General features: G+C 41.1%; 1 protein-coding gene across 1 annotated transcript in view; it reads left to right on the top strand.

Annotated features, from left to right (window-relative positions):
- Cep128 (centrosomal protein 128) overlaps positions 1-16,277 on the top strand; it is a 348,062-nt gene that overhangs the window by 109,673 nt on the left and 222,112 nt on the right. Inside the window, exons 16-17 of the mRNA XM_032908227.1 lie at positions 4,435-5,085; positions 9,963-10,127. Of these exons, the coding sequence (XP_032764118.1) occupies positions 4,435-5,085; positions 9,963-10,127 (816 nt within the window). The remainder of the gene's footprint in view (positions 1-4,434; positions 5,086-9,962; positions 10,128-16,277) is intronic.

Here is a 16,277-nt window from a genome sequence, read left to right as displayed (position 1 = left end):
TGAGTGGCTGTTTGCCAGGAGGTAAAGCAGTCCTAAAGTGTTGGACTTGAATCTAAATTGATTTGATCCCAGCAAATTCCTCAATCTTGATTACACTGTTGTTGGCCTGACCTGGCAGCTGGTTCTGTGATCATGCCTGTAAGGGAAGGCAGCTAGAGAGCAGAGAGTTGCTGTTGATTGACTGTGAGCTATCTGGGGAATCCACTGCATTAGAGGGAATTTAGAATGGTCCATGTCACCAGGCAGTATCCCAATTTATGGTGCTGAGCACTTATTAGATTGAGTTTTTAGAATACTAAAAACTATTAAACAATCATGTCCTAGACTATTCCTGACAAAATTATTTTTTATCACTTAGCATTACTGATGATAGGCAGAGAAGTAGTTCTTAAGTGATTGCTGCAGTTAGGGTAGGGTTACAATTATCACAGCAGGCATTGTAATTTCTCCTTTAAAACCTTAAAAATTAATGCGGCATGTTGCAGTTCGAGCTATGGTTAATCAAGGGAGATGGGATTAGTAATGTTACACTCAAGCTCCAAGTGTTCAGTAAATCTGTGATGTGCAAATATGTGGTGAATAACTTTCGAAAAATGTAGACGTATATAGTGGCTGGGATGATGGCTCCACTTGCTGTACATGTATGAGGACACTAGGTCACGAGAACTCATGTAAGAGATAGGCACAGTGGCGCATCTCTGACCCCAGACTGCACATGAGAGACAGGGGCTCTGAGGGGCTCTTGGCCAGCTGGTTAGCTAAGATAGCAAGCATCAGGTTCAGTGAAGAGACCCGGTCTTTAAAAAAAGGTGGAGAGTAATAGATGAGGCTATCCTGATGTTGGGCTGGGGTCAGAGGTCAATGGGACAGTACTTGGCATATTGAGTGCCCTGGGTTCAATTCCCAGTAGTACACACACACACACACACACACACACACAGAGGGGCGGGGGAGAGAAAGAGGGAGAGGGAGAGAGAGAACATCTATAAGGAATATTTACTTAATATTTAATTTTTAAAAAAATTAATAAAAACACCTTAAGGCAAAATATAGCATCCTCTTTTGTTTTGGACTAATTATATTCATAAAATGACTCTTGGGTATTTTTGGAAAAGCATTTTAAAGTGAAGATGATACTTACAAATATGACGTCTTATAGTCATAAAAGAATGAATTAATTTTTAATAAATAACTTTGGAGCTTTGTTTATTTTTGTGTGGTCAAGTGGTAAGTTTTTCTATTTGTAAAATGACTCTATGCCTAATCTGTTTCTCTTTGTAGCACAATATATATTTTGCTCTAAGGTTTGCCACTCAAAAGTGTATGAAAAGACTAAACACTTCTTTAAATCACACTTATTTCTTCTATTCTTCTTATGCTCGTTTATGGGATCTGGGTCACATGGCACAAAACTATTAATGTAATATAAAAATATAATGTAACGTAAAAAACATGTAATTTCAAACAGAAGGCATACATTATCACAGAAAATGGCATCAAAAAGCAACAAAGGTCGGTGATTTTCTTTCCTTCAAGAAGAGAACATGACGGTTTCACCCCAGGCCCATCACCCACTGGAGTAGTGTGCAAAGGATCACCCAGGGAGACCACGGAGATCACAGCTCAGGGATCTGCCTGCCCGTCAGCCAAGTTTAGTTTCTTGGTTTCTTTTTAAGTCCTGTTGGAAATGGTTGGTTTTCCGATGAGCTCTGAAAAGTTAGGCAGAAGTGTTAGAAATCCGAGTTTGATCATAGTGTGTGACATTTCTAATTTTCCCCATGCCTTCCTGCTGTAGTCAGTACAGCGAGTATTCCTTGCATGGTCGTTTCTTTCTTCTGCTGAGTTGGCAGAATTATCGGCTGGCTTATGTATTGAGCTTTTTGCTTGAGTGTTTGACTTTACGAATCTTCATTTGCCATTCTTTTCATCTAAGCATTTCTTCCCTGCTGAGAGACGTTATGTTATCTCCCGCCCTGTAAGATTGGAACGGTTGTAATAGTTTAAGGTGAGAGGGCTCATTGCTGATGTGTTCCACTTCCTGAGGATGTGCAGAAGCTATGAGGTGTGGGTCAGGAAAGTACTGGCATTGTCTGCAAGGTTTTTTTTTTTTAATGGAGAACAATATTAAAACCTCCCCTATGTACCTCTTAGTAAAATTAAAATGGTGATGTGGACATTGGAGTTGTCCTTTCTCCTGCTCTTCCTAAGGTTTTGCAAAACATCGTTCTTGTGCTTGCTTGGCTACAACATTCTTTTTCATTCTTATTCCTCACCACCCCATCGCCCAGTAGGTTTCCAAATCTCTCAAGGGGTTTATTGCCCATCTCATCTCCCTCCTCCTACTTCTTAAATGGAATTCTTGTCATTATTCAGTTTGTCAGGGTCTCGCTGAAGTCTGCACGTCACTCCTCTCCATTGGATTGCTTTACAGTGGCCTCTGCTCTAGCTGCTGATTGGTACAGTTGAGATTCTCCACGGTTTGTCTACAGTTGTCCTGTGTTCACACCTTCAGTTGTAGACTCCCAGTCTGGGATCTTTCAATTCTCTCCACACCCAGCCCTTAACCACAGGCAGATGTCTGGTTTTCAGGATCTATATTGCCAAAGACACTCAAGACCTGACTAGTGTTCTGTAGTTTCTACAACCTGAGCTGTCGCTTTTCATGTGACACTGGGAAAAAGGGGAAGCCTAGAGAATTATAAGTAGCAGAGCCTAGGATTTGAAGGACCTTACCAAACCATCGTATTTCTGGACCTGTTGCACTGCGAGACAAAGAAAGATTCTTGCTGTTTAGATGGGTGTCTGGAGAGCATTCTCCAACCCTCACCTTTAGCCAAAAGCCTTTGACTCATGGCTAGGGCCACCATGGTCTCTTTTCTTCTTAGATTCTTGCCACACTAGCCTCACAGGGCATCTTCATCTTCTCTAGTAGGATAAATACAGTGACCCAACTAAAAAGGTGTTTCTCCTTAATTTCTGGCACTGTATCTGCTATCCAGCTTATGTAAAGCAGTTCCCTCTTGTAACAGAAGGGATAGACTGAGAATGAACAGTAGAATTTTATTGGCCTCACAGTTCTCACAGCTGGGAAGTCGAGGCCATGATTCTAGCGACTAGAGAAAGCCATGGGTCTGAGTCCTAACATGAGCGAGTTTTGAAGATTCATGATTTATAATTTTAAGTTCATAAGCCTATTTATGGTTGAACTGATAAAGCAAATTCAGTTTTCTCAGGTCAAAGGTCAACTTTATTTCTCTCTTTCCTTTTGTTTTATTTTATTTCTATGTATGTATGCATGTACGTATAGTGTGTTGGATATATTTTCCTTCCTTGTATCCAACTATCTATTTCTTACTTCTTGCTTTTTTTGTCTTCTTTGTCCCACTTGATAATTTCACCTCTTCATTCCTCCACATCTCTATATATGTGATTTTATGTAGTTATATAAAATATGGGTAATCGTTTCAGATTGACCTTTCAGCTTCTGAAAGGAATCTTAATTTTAAATTTAAATTATATCACACACACACACACACACACACACACACACACACACACACACACACACACACACACACACACAAACAGCATTTTTTTCAGTTAAAATAAAAAGGAAAAAACCAAAGGCTGAAATTGCAACGTCACAGCGGGGAGGGCATATTGAGCATAAGCATTGCTCTTGGTACCCGTGAGCTTAGAATCAACTTTGTCTCCATTGGCTGCTGCTGTCATTTGTAGTGTGTGGTGAGAACCAGAGACCACAAACGTTGGTTCTTGGTCTCTGTCACCCAGTGTGATCCCCTCTAGCTGACGTACTTCTCTTGCGTACCTTCTTGACCTGTGCTCCTTAAAGAGCTTATGCCTGCCTTTGTGGGTTCTCAAGACTTTTGGTTGTTGGTTTCTGTGTTTTCATCAGATATTGGCATTATTTGATTAGTTTATTACAAGTAACACAGGTCATGCGTCAGTACTGGTTTTAGATGTTGTCTAGGTTACTCACGTTACCCTTTACCTCTTCTTTTTTAAGTATGTCACTGGAATATACATTTCTGTTATTTTAGACAATGCTTTAATATCAGTTCTAGTAAGTCACAATAGAAGAGTTTTTCCCTTTATTCCTTTGCCTGATTTTATCTTACATTTAAGTAATTACTGGTTATTATGGATTAGTACATTTTGGCAATAGATATCTGAAACATATTCATACAGGTGTGGTATTATGTCATTTTATGTAGTTATATAATGATTATGTGTTTACTTCGTTTCCAGCCTAAAATTGTTTTTTATTAAATTATACAAAATATGATTTAGTGAAATTTTCTTCCCCTTATGGGTTAAATTTTATTTAATTACTTGGAAGACCCATGGTAGACTTTGCCATAACCTTTTTTTTTGTTGTTTTTTTTTGTTTGTTTTTTATTTTTAACTCACTAGGTTCTGAAAGAGAGGGATGAATTGAAAAGCCAGCTTTGTGCAGCGTTACAGCAGATAGAGAATCTCAGGAAGGAACTTAATGATGTCTTAAGTAAGCGTGCCCTGCAGGATGAGGAGCTTCACTGTAAGGAGAAGAAACTGAATGACATCGAGTCCCACCAAGCTGAACTTGAACTGGAGGTCAAGAATTCCCTGGACACCATCCACAGACTGGAAAATGAGTTGAAAAGACAGAGTATGATTCAAAACCAGATCAAAGCAGAAAAATTTCACCTGGAGGAAGAAATTACAGAGCTAAAGGAGAGCCAGTCCCAAGACAAAGTCAAACTTCTTGAGATGCAAGAGTCCATCAAGGACCTGAGTGCCGTCCGAGCAGATCTCGCTAATAGATTGGCTGAGGAAGAGAGAGCCAAGAAAGCTGCGTTCAGGGACCTTTCTGAGCTGACGGCTCAGGTAAAATCGAAAGAAGAAGAGACTGTGACTGCTGTCACACAGTTAAAGTTAGAGCGAGATGTTCACCAGAGGGAGCTGGAGGACCTCACCTCATCGTTGGAGAGTGTGAAGGTGAAGCACGAGCAGAATATCCAGGAGCTGATGAGGCACTTTAAGAATGAGAAGAGCGAAGCGGAGAGCCATATCAGGACGCTGAAGGTACCTGTGTCTATTACCTTGATGATTCTGACAGAATTTCTTTTTTGGTGGCTCATGAAGTTAATAAAGCATAAACTCTTAGAGATCATTCAGTATTCCCAAGCATTGCAGCGAAGATAAAACCAACAATAAAGAGGTTTATTCATGCCTGTTTGGTCAGGTCGAAATGAGTTATAACAGCCACCTGGGAGCATCTATTTCAGAAAACGGGAGCCCTTTAAGGAGGACATTTAGCTATTTTGGGAGTTCAGGAAAGGTAGAGGTGGCAGTAAGTCCTGGACCTGAAACGTGCCCTCATTCAACATTTATGACCTCCTAAAATACAAAGGCAAAGACTTGTCAAGGCCACTGAAGCTATAGCCACAGACCTTCTTCATGTGGTAACTAAGGCAACATAGCATATAGGTTGTGGAAACACAAGGCCTCTGCAATTTATTCTTTCTGTTTCAAATCAAAGCTGTGTGGGTATATTTCTGATTGAGATCTTGCATTTTGGAAGTGTTTTTAAGGTCAAATGACATTGGCATTGTCACCAATCAGGGCAGTCATTTGATATAGCATGGTTATCAGATGTGTTCAACTGATCCATCTCCTTACTTTGCCTTTTCTGTACCACATTTAAATGGTGTAGGCTTCGTATAATTAATTTAGGTTTTGACTTTCCCTTAGTCAGAGTGAAGCTCACAGAAAGTTAGGTTTGCTCAGCTGTTACCACCAGTGCCTCAGATAGTTCTTGATATTCTGAAACCTTGTGCATATTTGTGTGATAGGTGAACAGTTGGATATATTGGTAAGGTTTAATAGTCATTTTTCTTCAAAAGTTCTTGAAATGTACTAGCACTTTAAAAGTACTGACGTACTTGAAAATATTGCAGTAGCTGATACCCGTAGAACACTGCTTTATACACTCTTTCCCAGTTTTGTCTAGCCTTCTGGCAGTCGCCATTTTAGTAGCACTAACTGAGGTGCAGATCAGAGTGGAGGAGAGGAGTATAGGTGCTAAGTGGCTAGTAGTCCTTGACACCAGCCTTTTAAGGTGCACTACTGTTGAATGTTCCTAAGAACGAAATCTACTGTCTCCTGCATGCAGAACTGTGGCATACCACATGAGCTAACATCCCAAATGGGAGATGGAAAAACCTGAGAAACATGTATTTAATGTTTATTAAATAGAGTGCAATAACCCTTTAGAATGATGGAGGCATGAACAACACGAGAATTAGTGTTATGAAGGGCTAGGGTTAGGTAGAGCTCATATTATTTGTTGATTGGCCTTTGCGATAATACTGTCAGATAATCTTTTTGAGCACATCGTGCCAATAGCTATAGGGGCTTTATATGTGCTAATTGTTGAATACATCATTCCTGATGAGAGTGTGCAGCGCTTTCTCACTCACAAGGAAATGGAGACACAAGCATGTCTGGAGAATGGTGGAGATACATTTTGAACCTATGTAGTCAGCTGCTTGAGTTCTTAGTTGACTGTCCTAGGAAAGATTTGAACTGAGAACAAGTGGGTGGTAAGTAGAATAATGTCACTTTTTATGAACTTAGACTATGATGACGGCACAGGAGATCTGGGGAGAACAACGGCCAATCTAGTTTCTTACTTTGTTGAGTTAGGTGGAAGGCCCTTACATCTAATGATGCAGGTCTAGGTAGAGAGTACAGGTAGAGTCAGGAGGTGAGGGGAAATTGAAATTAGAAGGAAGTTATGTAGGAACCTGGAACCCATGAGTGTTAGGCCTCACAGGATTTGGACATTGCATAAGCAGAAAGAAAAGAATACGTTTCTAAAATGTCAACGTTTAAAGAAAGAACTGAGACAAAAGGTTCTAGAAAATAAGAATAAAAGACCACATGAGAGACCATGAGAAGAGAGTGATGTCCTGGAAACCCAGAGCATATTTCAAGAAAAGCATAACTAGTGGGGTTGGAGAGATGGCTCAGCAGTAAGAAGCACTGGCTGTTCTTCCAGAGGATCGGGGTTTAATTCCCAGGACCACACAGAGCTTAGAACTGTCTATAATTCTAGTTCCAAAGGCTCTGATGTCTTCTAGTCTCCAGAGCTCCAGCCATGTCCATGGTGCACAGATAGAGCATCTGGGTAAAACACCCTGCACATAAAAGAAAATTAAAATGAGTAGTGTCACATGTGATAGACAAATTGAAAGAAGTACAAATGTGTTCACTCCGTTGCACTGCCAAAGTCCACAAGGAATTGTGAGGGTCTCAAATGTAAGGCAGAGTGCTCCGCCCTGAAGAAGGCGCCTTTCCTCTGCAGGTTTTCTGAGATGCCGCCGAGGATGTTCCCTGGTAGCGATGGGCCACGGTTGTTAAAGCCAGTGAAAATATCGTTGAGCAGCAGTAGGCAGACATTTGATAGAAAGACTGGTGTAGAGCAGCATGAGGGCTTGTGAGTACTGCCATTCAACTCGAGTAGGAGAGCAGGCCTTTCTACTGAATGAACGAGAGAGACTGGGGATGAAGGTCCATTGCTAGAGATGTTTTTATTCACTCAGAAATCCCTCCAGGGCAGATTTTTAGAGTTCAGGTCCAAGTGGTCATCCAGTGGGTTTCCATTTTGCATATGGGTGAAGGAATCAGAATAAATTAAATAATTCTGAGGGGGACATTTGGGCATTTATGGTACTTTTATGAAGAGATTTGATTCGTCATGTGTCAGAAACCTCTGTGGAGAGCACGATTGGTCCCTCAGCTGTTGTTACCAAGTATGAATGGTGTGCAGGAGTATGTGGCCCTCAAAGGAAGGCTGGGCTTTGCATGATGGTCATGGAATGTCGTCAGCTGTGTGGGGCAGCGCTTATAGTTGTGAGTTTCATTGAAAAGGGAGAGCCCTTTCCTGGCCGACTGCTGCTGCTCACACCGTTAATTATGGTATGTGCTGAACTTCACGGAACTGACTGGGAGCTGTAACGATTGGTTCAGGATCGTCTCTGCAAGATCATCATTCACAGGTTTACATCTGTTGGCCTGAGTGGGAAGCTGAAGGAGGTGCCTTTGCCATTGTTGGCTCCATTATTGGCTGTTGGTAAAGTGATATCTCTTTTATTGCTTTACCACTGAAATAGGAATAGGAAGTGCCTTTATACTGCTTGCTTATTCTGAACACACTTTGCAAATCCTCAAATGAAACGCTGATATAATTTTTAAAAAAGCCATTAAATAGGTAAAGTGTTAGGGAGATTAAGAATTGGTATCTTTAAAAATAGGCTCTGAGTGGAAGAAAACCCTCTAACAGAATTTTGCAAGTTTAGTGGTGTAGATGTCTTAGTCTTGCCTGATTTCAAATGAGGCATGGCTGGGCAGGGATAGAGTGGGAGGGGGCGGAGCATGCTGTCTACTGAGGGCCGGGAGCAGGCTCTAGGAGCCATTGACCTTCAGGAGAGCTTTCCCATTCCCCTCAGCTTTTTTATAGGGCATAAAGTAAAGTAAAAAGCAGTCTACTGAAACTTAAAATTGTAATTGAGCAATTTTCCTGATGAGAGACTTTATTTTGTAAATTTATTTTGGTCCTGTGAATACAGGATTGCTCATAAAAAAAAATCAATTCCTTTGTTAATTCAAAGTGGCATGTGGTCTTAGCTGAATTTTGTGGGGTAAATAAAATATAGATTTTGTTTAAAACTCTCAAAACTTCTCTCAGGAATTTGTTCCCAATGATTGTGTACCTAGGTACCTAATTAACCATGTGTAATAGACATCATAATGCAGGAGGCAGGGCCACCATTAACTCAGGTAGAGCCTTTGCCTAGTGTGCGCGTGTATTCATACGTCTAGCCCCAACCACAAAGGAAAAGAAAGCGCCTACACTTTAGGTATTAGAACGGATTGTAAACGATTTCATGAGACTGCTGCTTGACTGTTGGTGAGTGGTACGTGTGTGTCGTCCAGCCCGACGCTTGTGCTCAGTGCTTTTAAAGCCTTACAGCCGTGCTCCTGTTGAGAATGCGGGTGTGAGGAAGAATTGCTGGGTTCAGGTCCGCTGCATGCTTTTATCTGCATAAGCTACTAGTTTCTGGTGGCTTGAGTTCAAAACAGGAGTCAATAGGGCAGTAGCAGCCCCTCCCTGCTCAGGTCGTTGAGAAGATAAAGGAGGTAAGGCTGTTGCTGAGGCTTGCAGTCCTGTATGGTGACACTTCCTGTACACTCTTGGCTCTCCTTGGTCTTTGTGTTTCCACATCAATGTGGATTGAGGAGGTGTTATGGGAGGTTTGGAGAGGAAAGGGAAGGGTGAAACATAGTTAAATTATAATCGCAAAAAGAAATGAAAAAAAATGCTAAGTTTGGTTATATCCAAATAAATATAGATCAGAAGGGATTTTTATTACACTTTTGGTGGAGGACAACTCATTCATACTGTGCTTTTATGTCCTATAGTAGTAGAACCTATATTCCATTACGTGAAAAGCTTGGGAGTCTTTGCTAACATCCAGGAGGGAAGAAGGTTAGGCCCCTCTTTTGTAGATGAGGAAACCAGCCATCCCAAAGCGCCATCTTGAAGCATCTCTATGGGGATCGCCTCCAGTAAGGCCTGCCTTGCTCATCAGTGAGTCTTTGTTTTGCCAAAATACCTGGGAAACACTTTGCTCCATGATGTCACATTTACTGTTTGCTCGTATGTCTTTATAGTTCCCATCTGCCGTCTTCAGCACCGGATGGTGGTACCTGTCACCTAGCAAGCGTTTGGGATGTATTGAACGCATGCCCAGAGCACGTGCTTTGTGTTTGTTTTCTGTGCAGGAACGAGAGCACGGAAGCCTTGCAGCTCTTTCCCCGTCGCTGCAGTATGGGTTATGTTTTGGACCAGTTGGCTGCAGCTGGTCAGCTTTCTCTTCTCCTTGTCTTTCCATCAGGCAGAAAGCTTGGAAGATAAGAAAGTGGCTAAAGCCCATCTCGGTCAGCTAGAGAAGTTGAAATCCAAGTGCGAGAAACTGGCGGAGGAATTAACCCAGAATGAGAATGAGAACAAGAAACTGAAGCTAAAATACCAGAGTCTGAAGGAGGAACTGGAAGCAAAGGTAAAAGGGTAAAGGACTCTGATTTAGAGAGCTCCCGTTTAAAGTGTATTTTATGTGTGCCATTTAACAATCAGTACACTGGGTCCTTAGGAAAGTGATATCGGTGCCAGGGAAAAAGATAGTTCATTTGAATGCTCTGAGCTTTATCATTTCAACCAATCACAGTCTAATACAGTTGTTTTAAATCTCTTACTAGGCCTTTCAATTACTAGGCTTTTCTTACTTACCTTCAGAGGCAAGGTTGAAGTTAGTTTAGAATTTGAAATGAAATATGTTTAAATTTAGTAATTTCAGGGTAGTCTCTTGCCTGCCTACCTCCATGTCCTTTCTCTGTCCCCAACATTCCTCCTTCCCCTCCTCTTTCCCATTTCCTTCCTCTTTTTCGTTCCCCTCCTTTTCCCACTTCCCCTCCTTCTCCCTCCTCCTCTTCTCTCTCCCTCCCTCCCTCCCTCCCTCCCTGTCTCTGACTCTGTCTCTCTCTCCCTCTCCCTCCCTGTCTTTCCCTGTCTCTCTGTCTATCTCTGTCTCTGTGTCTCTGTCTCTCTCTGTCTCTCTCTGTGTCTCTGTCTGTGTGTGTCTGTCTGTCTGTCTGTCTCTCTCCCTCTCCCTCTCCCTGTCTCCTCCCATCTCAGCCTCCTGGGTGCCGGGATTCCAGGCTTGCGTGCTTACCAGCTGTGTTTACTGTCGTGCCCTACTCTGCTTTGCTTGTCTCTACTACTGGACATGTTTAATGTATCCATAGTCAGTGTGTTGTTGCTGTGGATATGATGCTACCTTTCCCACAACTAAAATATTATCTGCAATATTGTGTTAAATATTTTCTTACCTGCATTTAAGAAACATTGCCAATGGGCTAGAGAGATAGCTCAGAGGTTAAGAATGTTTGGTGCTCGGGGCTGGGGATTTCCCTCAGTGGTAGAGCGCTTACCTACGAAGCACAAGGCCCTGGGTTCGGTCCCCAGCTCCGAAAAAAAGAACCAAAAAAAAAAAAAAAAGAATGTTTGGTGCTCTTCCTCAGGACCCTAGTTTGGTTCCCTTCACCTATATCAGCATACTCACAAACTACCTGTATCCCCTAGGACACCTAACACCTCTGACCTCCATAGACACCCACACATGTTACAGCACATCCATATGTCTAAACATATTTATAAAAAAATAAATCTTTGAAATATTTAAATGTAGTCAGTTGAAAATGTTAAGTCCACTGTTCTCTATTTATCACGAGTGTGTCTTACCCGCTTCTGTTGGTGATGGTTCAGATGTGCATGTCACAGAGTCACAGAAATAGAACCAAGTTTGTAGAGTCAACGATGGAGTCATGTTGCCGTGTATTGAGCATGTACTCAGGCACGGTGCCCAGGCCAGGATACAGATGAGACACAGTTCTGTGACTGACCCTTTTACTTGGTAGAACTGTGTACACAGTATCCAGTTTTTGGAAGTGTTTGGTGCCAGAGTGTTTCTGATTTTTGAATTTCTGAATTTTTGAGTAATTGCATGGACATAATTAGGTACCTTGAGAACAGGAGCAAAGTCCAAACACAGGAGTCATTCATTTTCTATAATTCTTACATGTAGAATCTGAAAGCAGTTTTGCATTCTTTTGTCTTAATGGTGTTTTGATTGCAAACTATTGCACGAGGTTAGCTTCTTGCTGTGCTCAAAAGTGTGAATTTAATTTCAGATTTTGAATTTTTGGATTTGGAATATTCGACTTAGTCAAATTCTGTGTGTTCCAGTGCAGAGTGAAGATGGTCTTAATACTTTAAAATAAAGGACACATATGAAATATATTTTCCTTGGTGGTAGGAAATTAGTTGCAGGTTCCCCTCCAAAACACGAAATCTTCACATACTCCAGTCCCTTGTAAAAATCTGGCATAGCGTATGCACGGGATCTAAGTATAATCCTCTCATGTACTCTAAGTTATCTTTACATTATGTATAACACATAGGTGCATATGGTCATATGCCAGTACTTAGGAAACAATGACAGGAAAAACATCTGGACATGTTTGGTATGGATATATTTCTTTTCTATTATTTTCTCTGTTGAATATGAATTGGAACCCATGAATCTGAAGGGCTTCATACAACACAGCTTGCATTATATTTAATATTTGTGGTATATATGTTTATATATTTTGATTAACTTCCTTAGTAAAGACTGGAATAAATTGTAATATTATTATATTGTATCCTACAGAGAGGGTTTTCTCTGTGAGAGGTAGCATTAGGAGGTTGGATAAATGAGTTTGAACTCTTTTTTTTTTTTTGGAGTTGTGTGTCTTTTTATAAGTTTCCTAAAACTCAAGCCTCCGTTTTGCTTGTAGAAGATTATAATAATACCTTTATTCCTTGTAAGAATTTATGAAAATGCATATAAAGTACTGGGTTCAGCATTTCATGTCTGATATATTAATGGCATTATTAACTGGCATTATTGTTTTGTTTTTGCTAAGCTTCCAATACTTGCTGATTAATGATTCAACCAAGCAATCAACTTATCAGCATATAGTAATAGACTGTGTCTTAGTAACTGTCTTAGGGTTATCAATACTGTGATGAAACACCACTACCACAAGCAACCTGGGGACTGGCTTAGGCTTCCACATCACTGTTCATCATCCGTGGGAGTCAGGACAGGAACTCAAATAGGGCAAGAGGCTGGAGGCAGCAGCGGATACAGAAGCCATGGAGGGGTGCTGCTTGCTGGCTTGCTCTTATGGCTTGTTCAACCTGCTCTCTTATAGAACCCAGGATACCAGCCCAGGGATGGCATCACCCGATCTAGGCCCCCCATTAATCAGTAATTAAGAAGACACCGTACAGCAGGACCCTACGGAGCCATTCTTTCAGTTGAGTTCCCTCCTTTCCAGTGGCTCTAGCTTCTGTTCAGGTGACATAAAACTAGCCAGCCCAGGTCCTGCTCTGTTGTTGTGAAGAGAGACTATGGCTGATGGAGTTTTAAAAGAAAGCATTCAAGTAGGGGCTTGCTTAGAGTTTTGGAGTAGATCAGTCGATGATCATCATGACCGGGAGCAGGGCAGTACACAAGGGCACTGGAGCATTGTCTGAGAGCTGACAGCCTGATCCTCAGGCAGGAGGCAGACAACTAGGCTGGACTAGATGTGTGCTTTTGAAACTTCAAAGCTCACTCCCAGTCACACATTTCTTCCAACGACTCCATATCTGCTTATATTTCCCAAAAGTTCACCAACTGGGGTCCAAGCGGTCAAACAAATGAGTAGCTAGGGGCCATTTTTATTCAAACCACAACACATTGCTGCTAATTTTCCCAGTGACATGATGATGAGGAGGAGGAGGAGAGGGAGGATGATTATGAGGGGGAAGAGGGGGGAGGAGGGGGAAGAGGAGTCATCTGCTTTCATTTAATAAAGCCATAGGATTTTGCTGATGAAAAGTTTAGAACTACAGTGTTGATGACTTGAAACCTGGTTCACAGAGTTGATACTGTCTGACAGAACTGGCAATCCAATCACAAGCGTTTGAGGGTGTAGTGTTAATGAGCTAGATGGATGGACAGTTAAGGAAATAGAAGCAGTCATTAAAGGTCTCCCAACCAAAAAGAGCCCAGGTCCAGACGGGTTTAGTGCAGAATTCTATCAGACCTTCATAGAAGACCTCATACCAATATTATCCAAACTATTCCACAAAATTGAAACAGATGGAGCACTACCGAACTCCTTCTATGAAGCCACAATTATTCTTATACCTAAACCACACAAAGACCCAACAGAGAAAGAGAACTTCAGACCAATTTCCCTTAAGAACATCGACGCAAAAATACTCAACAAAATTCTGGCAAACCGAATCCAAGAGCACATCAAAACAATCATCCACCATGATCAAGTAGGCTTCATCCCAGGCATGCAGGGATGGGTTAATATACGGAAAACCATCAACATGATCCATTATATAAACAAACTGAAAGAACAAAACCACATGATCATTTCATTAGATTCTGAGAAAGCATTTGACAAAATTCAACACCCCTTCATGATAAAAGTTCTGGAAAGAATAGGAATTCAAGGCCCATACCTAAACATAGTAAAAGCCATATACAGCAAACCAGTGGCTAACATTAAACTAAATGGAGAAACTTGAAGCAATCCCACTAAAATCAGGGACTAGACAAGGCTGCCCCTCTCTCCCTACTTATTCAATATAGTTCTTGAAGTTCTAGCCAGAGCAATCAGACAACAAAAAGGAGGTCAGGGGATACAGATCGGAAAAGAAGAAGTCAAAATATCACTATTTGCAGATGATATGATAGTATATTTAAGTGATCCCAAAAGTTCCTGCAAGAGAACTACTAAAGCTGATAAACAACTTCAGCAAAGTGGCTGGGTATAAAATTAACTCAAATAAATCAGTAGCCTTCCTCTACACAAAAAAGAGAAACAAGCGAGAAAGAAATTAGGGAAGCGACACCCTTCATAATAGACCCAAATAATATAAAGTACCTCGGTGTGACTTTAACCAAGCAAGTAAAGATTTGTACAACAAGAACTTCAAGACTCTGAAGAAAAGAAATTGAAGAAGACCTCAGAAGATGGAAAGATCTCCCATGCTCATGGATTGGCAGGATTAATATAGTAAAATGGCCATTTTACCAAAAGCGATCTACAGATTCAATGCAATCCCCATCAAAAATACCAATCCAATTCTTCAAAGAGTTAGACAGAACAATTTGCAAATTCATCTGGAATAACAAAAAAACCCAGGATAGCTAAAACTATCCTCAACCATAAAAAGGACTTCAGGGGAATCACTATCCCTGAACTCAACAGTATTACAGAGCAATAGTGATAAAACTGCATGGTATTGGTACAGAGACAGACAGATAGGACCAATGGAATAGAATTGAAGACCCAGAAATGAACCCACACACCTATGGTCCTTGATTTTTTTGACAAAGGAGCCAAACCATCAATGGAAAAAAAGATGGCATTTTCAGCAAATGGTGCTGGTTCAACTGGAGGTCAACATGTAGAAGAATGCAGATGATCCATGCTTATCACCCTGTACAAAGTTTAAGTCCAAGTGGATCAAGGACCTCCACATCAAACCAGACACACTCAAACTAATAGAAGAAAAACTAGGGAAGCATCTGGAACACATGGGCACTGGAAAAAATTTCCTGAACAAAACACCAATGGCTTATGCTCTAAGATCAAGAATCGACAAATGGGATCTCATAAAACTACAAAGCTTCTGTAAGGCAAAGGACACTGTGGTTAGGACAAAACGGCAACCAACAGATTGGGAAAAGATCTTTACCAATCCTACAACAGATAGAGGCCTTATATCCAAAATATACAAAGAACTCAAAAAGTTAGACCGCAGGGAAACAAATAACCCTATTAAAAAATGGGGTTCAGAGCTAAACAAAGAATTCACAGCTGAGGAATGCCGAATGGCTGAGAAACACCTAAAGAAATGTTCAACATCTTTAGTCATCAGGGAAATGCAAATCAAAACAACCCTGAGATTTCACCTCACACCAGTGAGAATGGCTAAGATCAAAAACTCAGGTGACAGCAAATGCTGGCGAGGATGTGGAGAAAGAGGAACCTCCTCCATTGATGGTGGGGTTGCAGACTGGTACAACCATTCTGGAAATCAGTCTGAGGTTCCTCAGAAAATTGGACATTGAACTGCCTGAGGATCCAGCTATACCTCTCTGGGCATATACCCAAAGATGCCCCAACATATAAAAAAAGACACGTGCTCCACTATGTTCATGAGCCTTATTTATAATAGTGAAGCTGGAAAGAACCAGATGCCCTTCAACAGAGGAATGGATACAGAAAATGTGGTACATCACAATGGAATATTACTCAGCTATCAAAAACAACGACTTTAAAAATTGTAGGCAAATGGTTGGAACTGGAAAATATCATCCTGGTGGCTAACCCAATCACAGAAAGACATACATGGTATGCACTCACTGATAAGTGGCTATTTGCCCAAATGCTTGAATTACCTAGATGCCTAGAACAAATGAAACTCAAGACGGATGATCAAAATGTGAATGTCACTCCTTCTTTAAAAAGGGGAACAAGAATACCCTTGGCAGGGAAGAGAGAGGCAAAGATTAAAACAGAGACTGAAGGAACACCCA

Source organism: Rattus rattus, chromosome 7 (assembly GCF_011064425.1).
Source record: "Rattus rattus isolate New Zealand chromosome 7, Rrattus_CSIRO_v1, whole genome shotgun sequence".
Classification (NCBI taxonomy): Eukaryota; Metazoa; Chordata; class Mammalia; order Rodentia; family Muridae; genus Rattus; species Rattus rattus.
The sequence above is the reverse complement of the archived record's forward strand: the minus strand, read 5'-3'. Positions and strand labels throughout refer to the sequence as shown.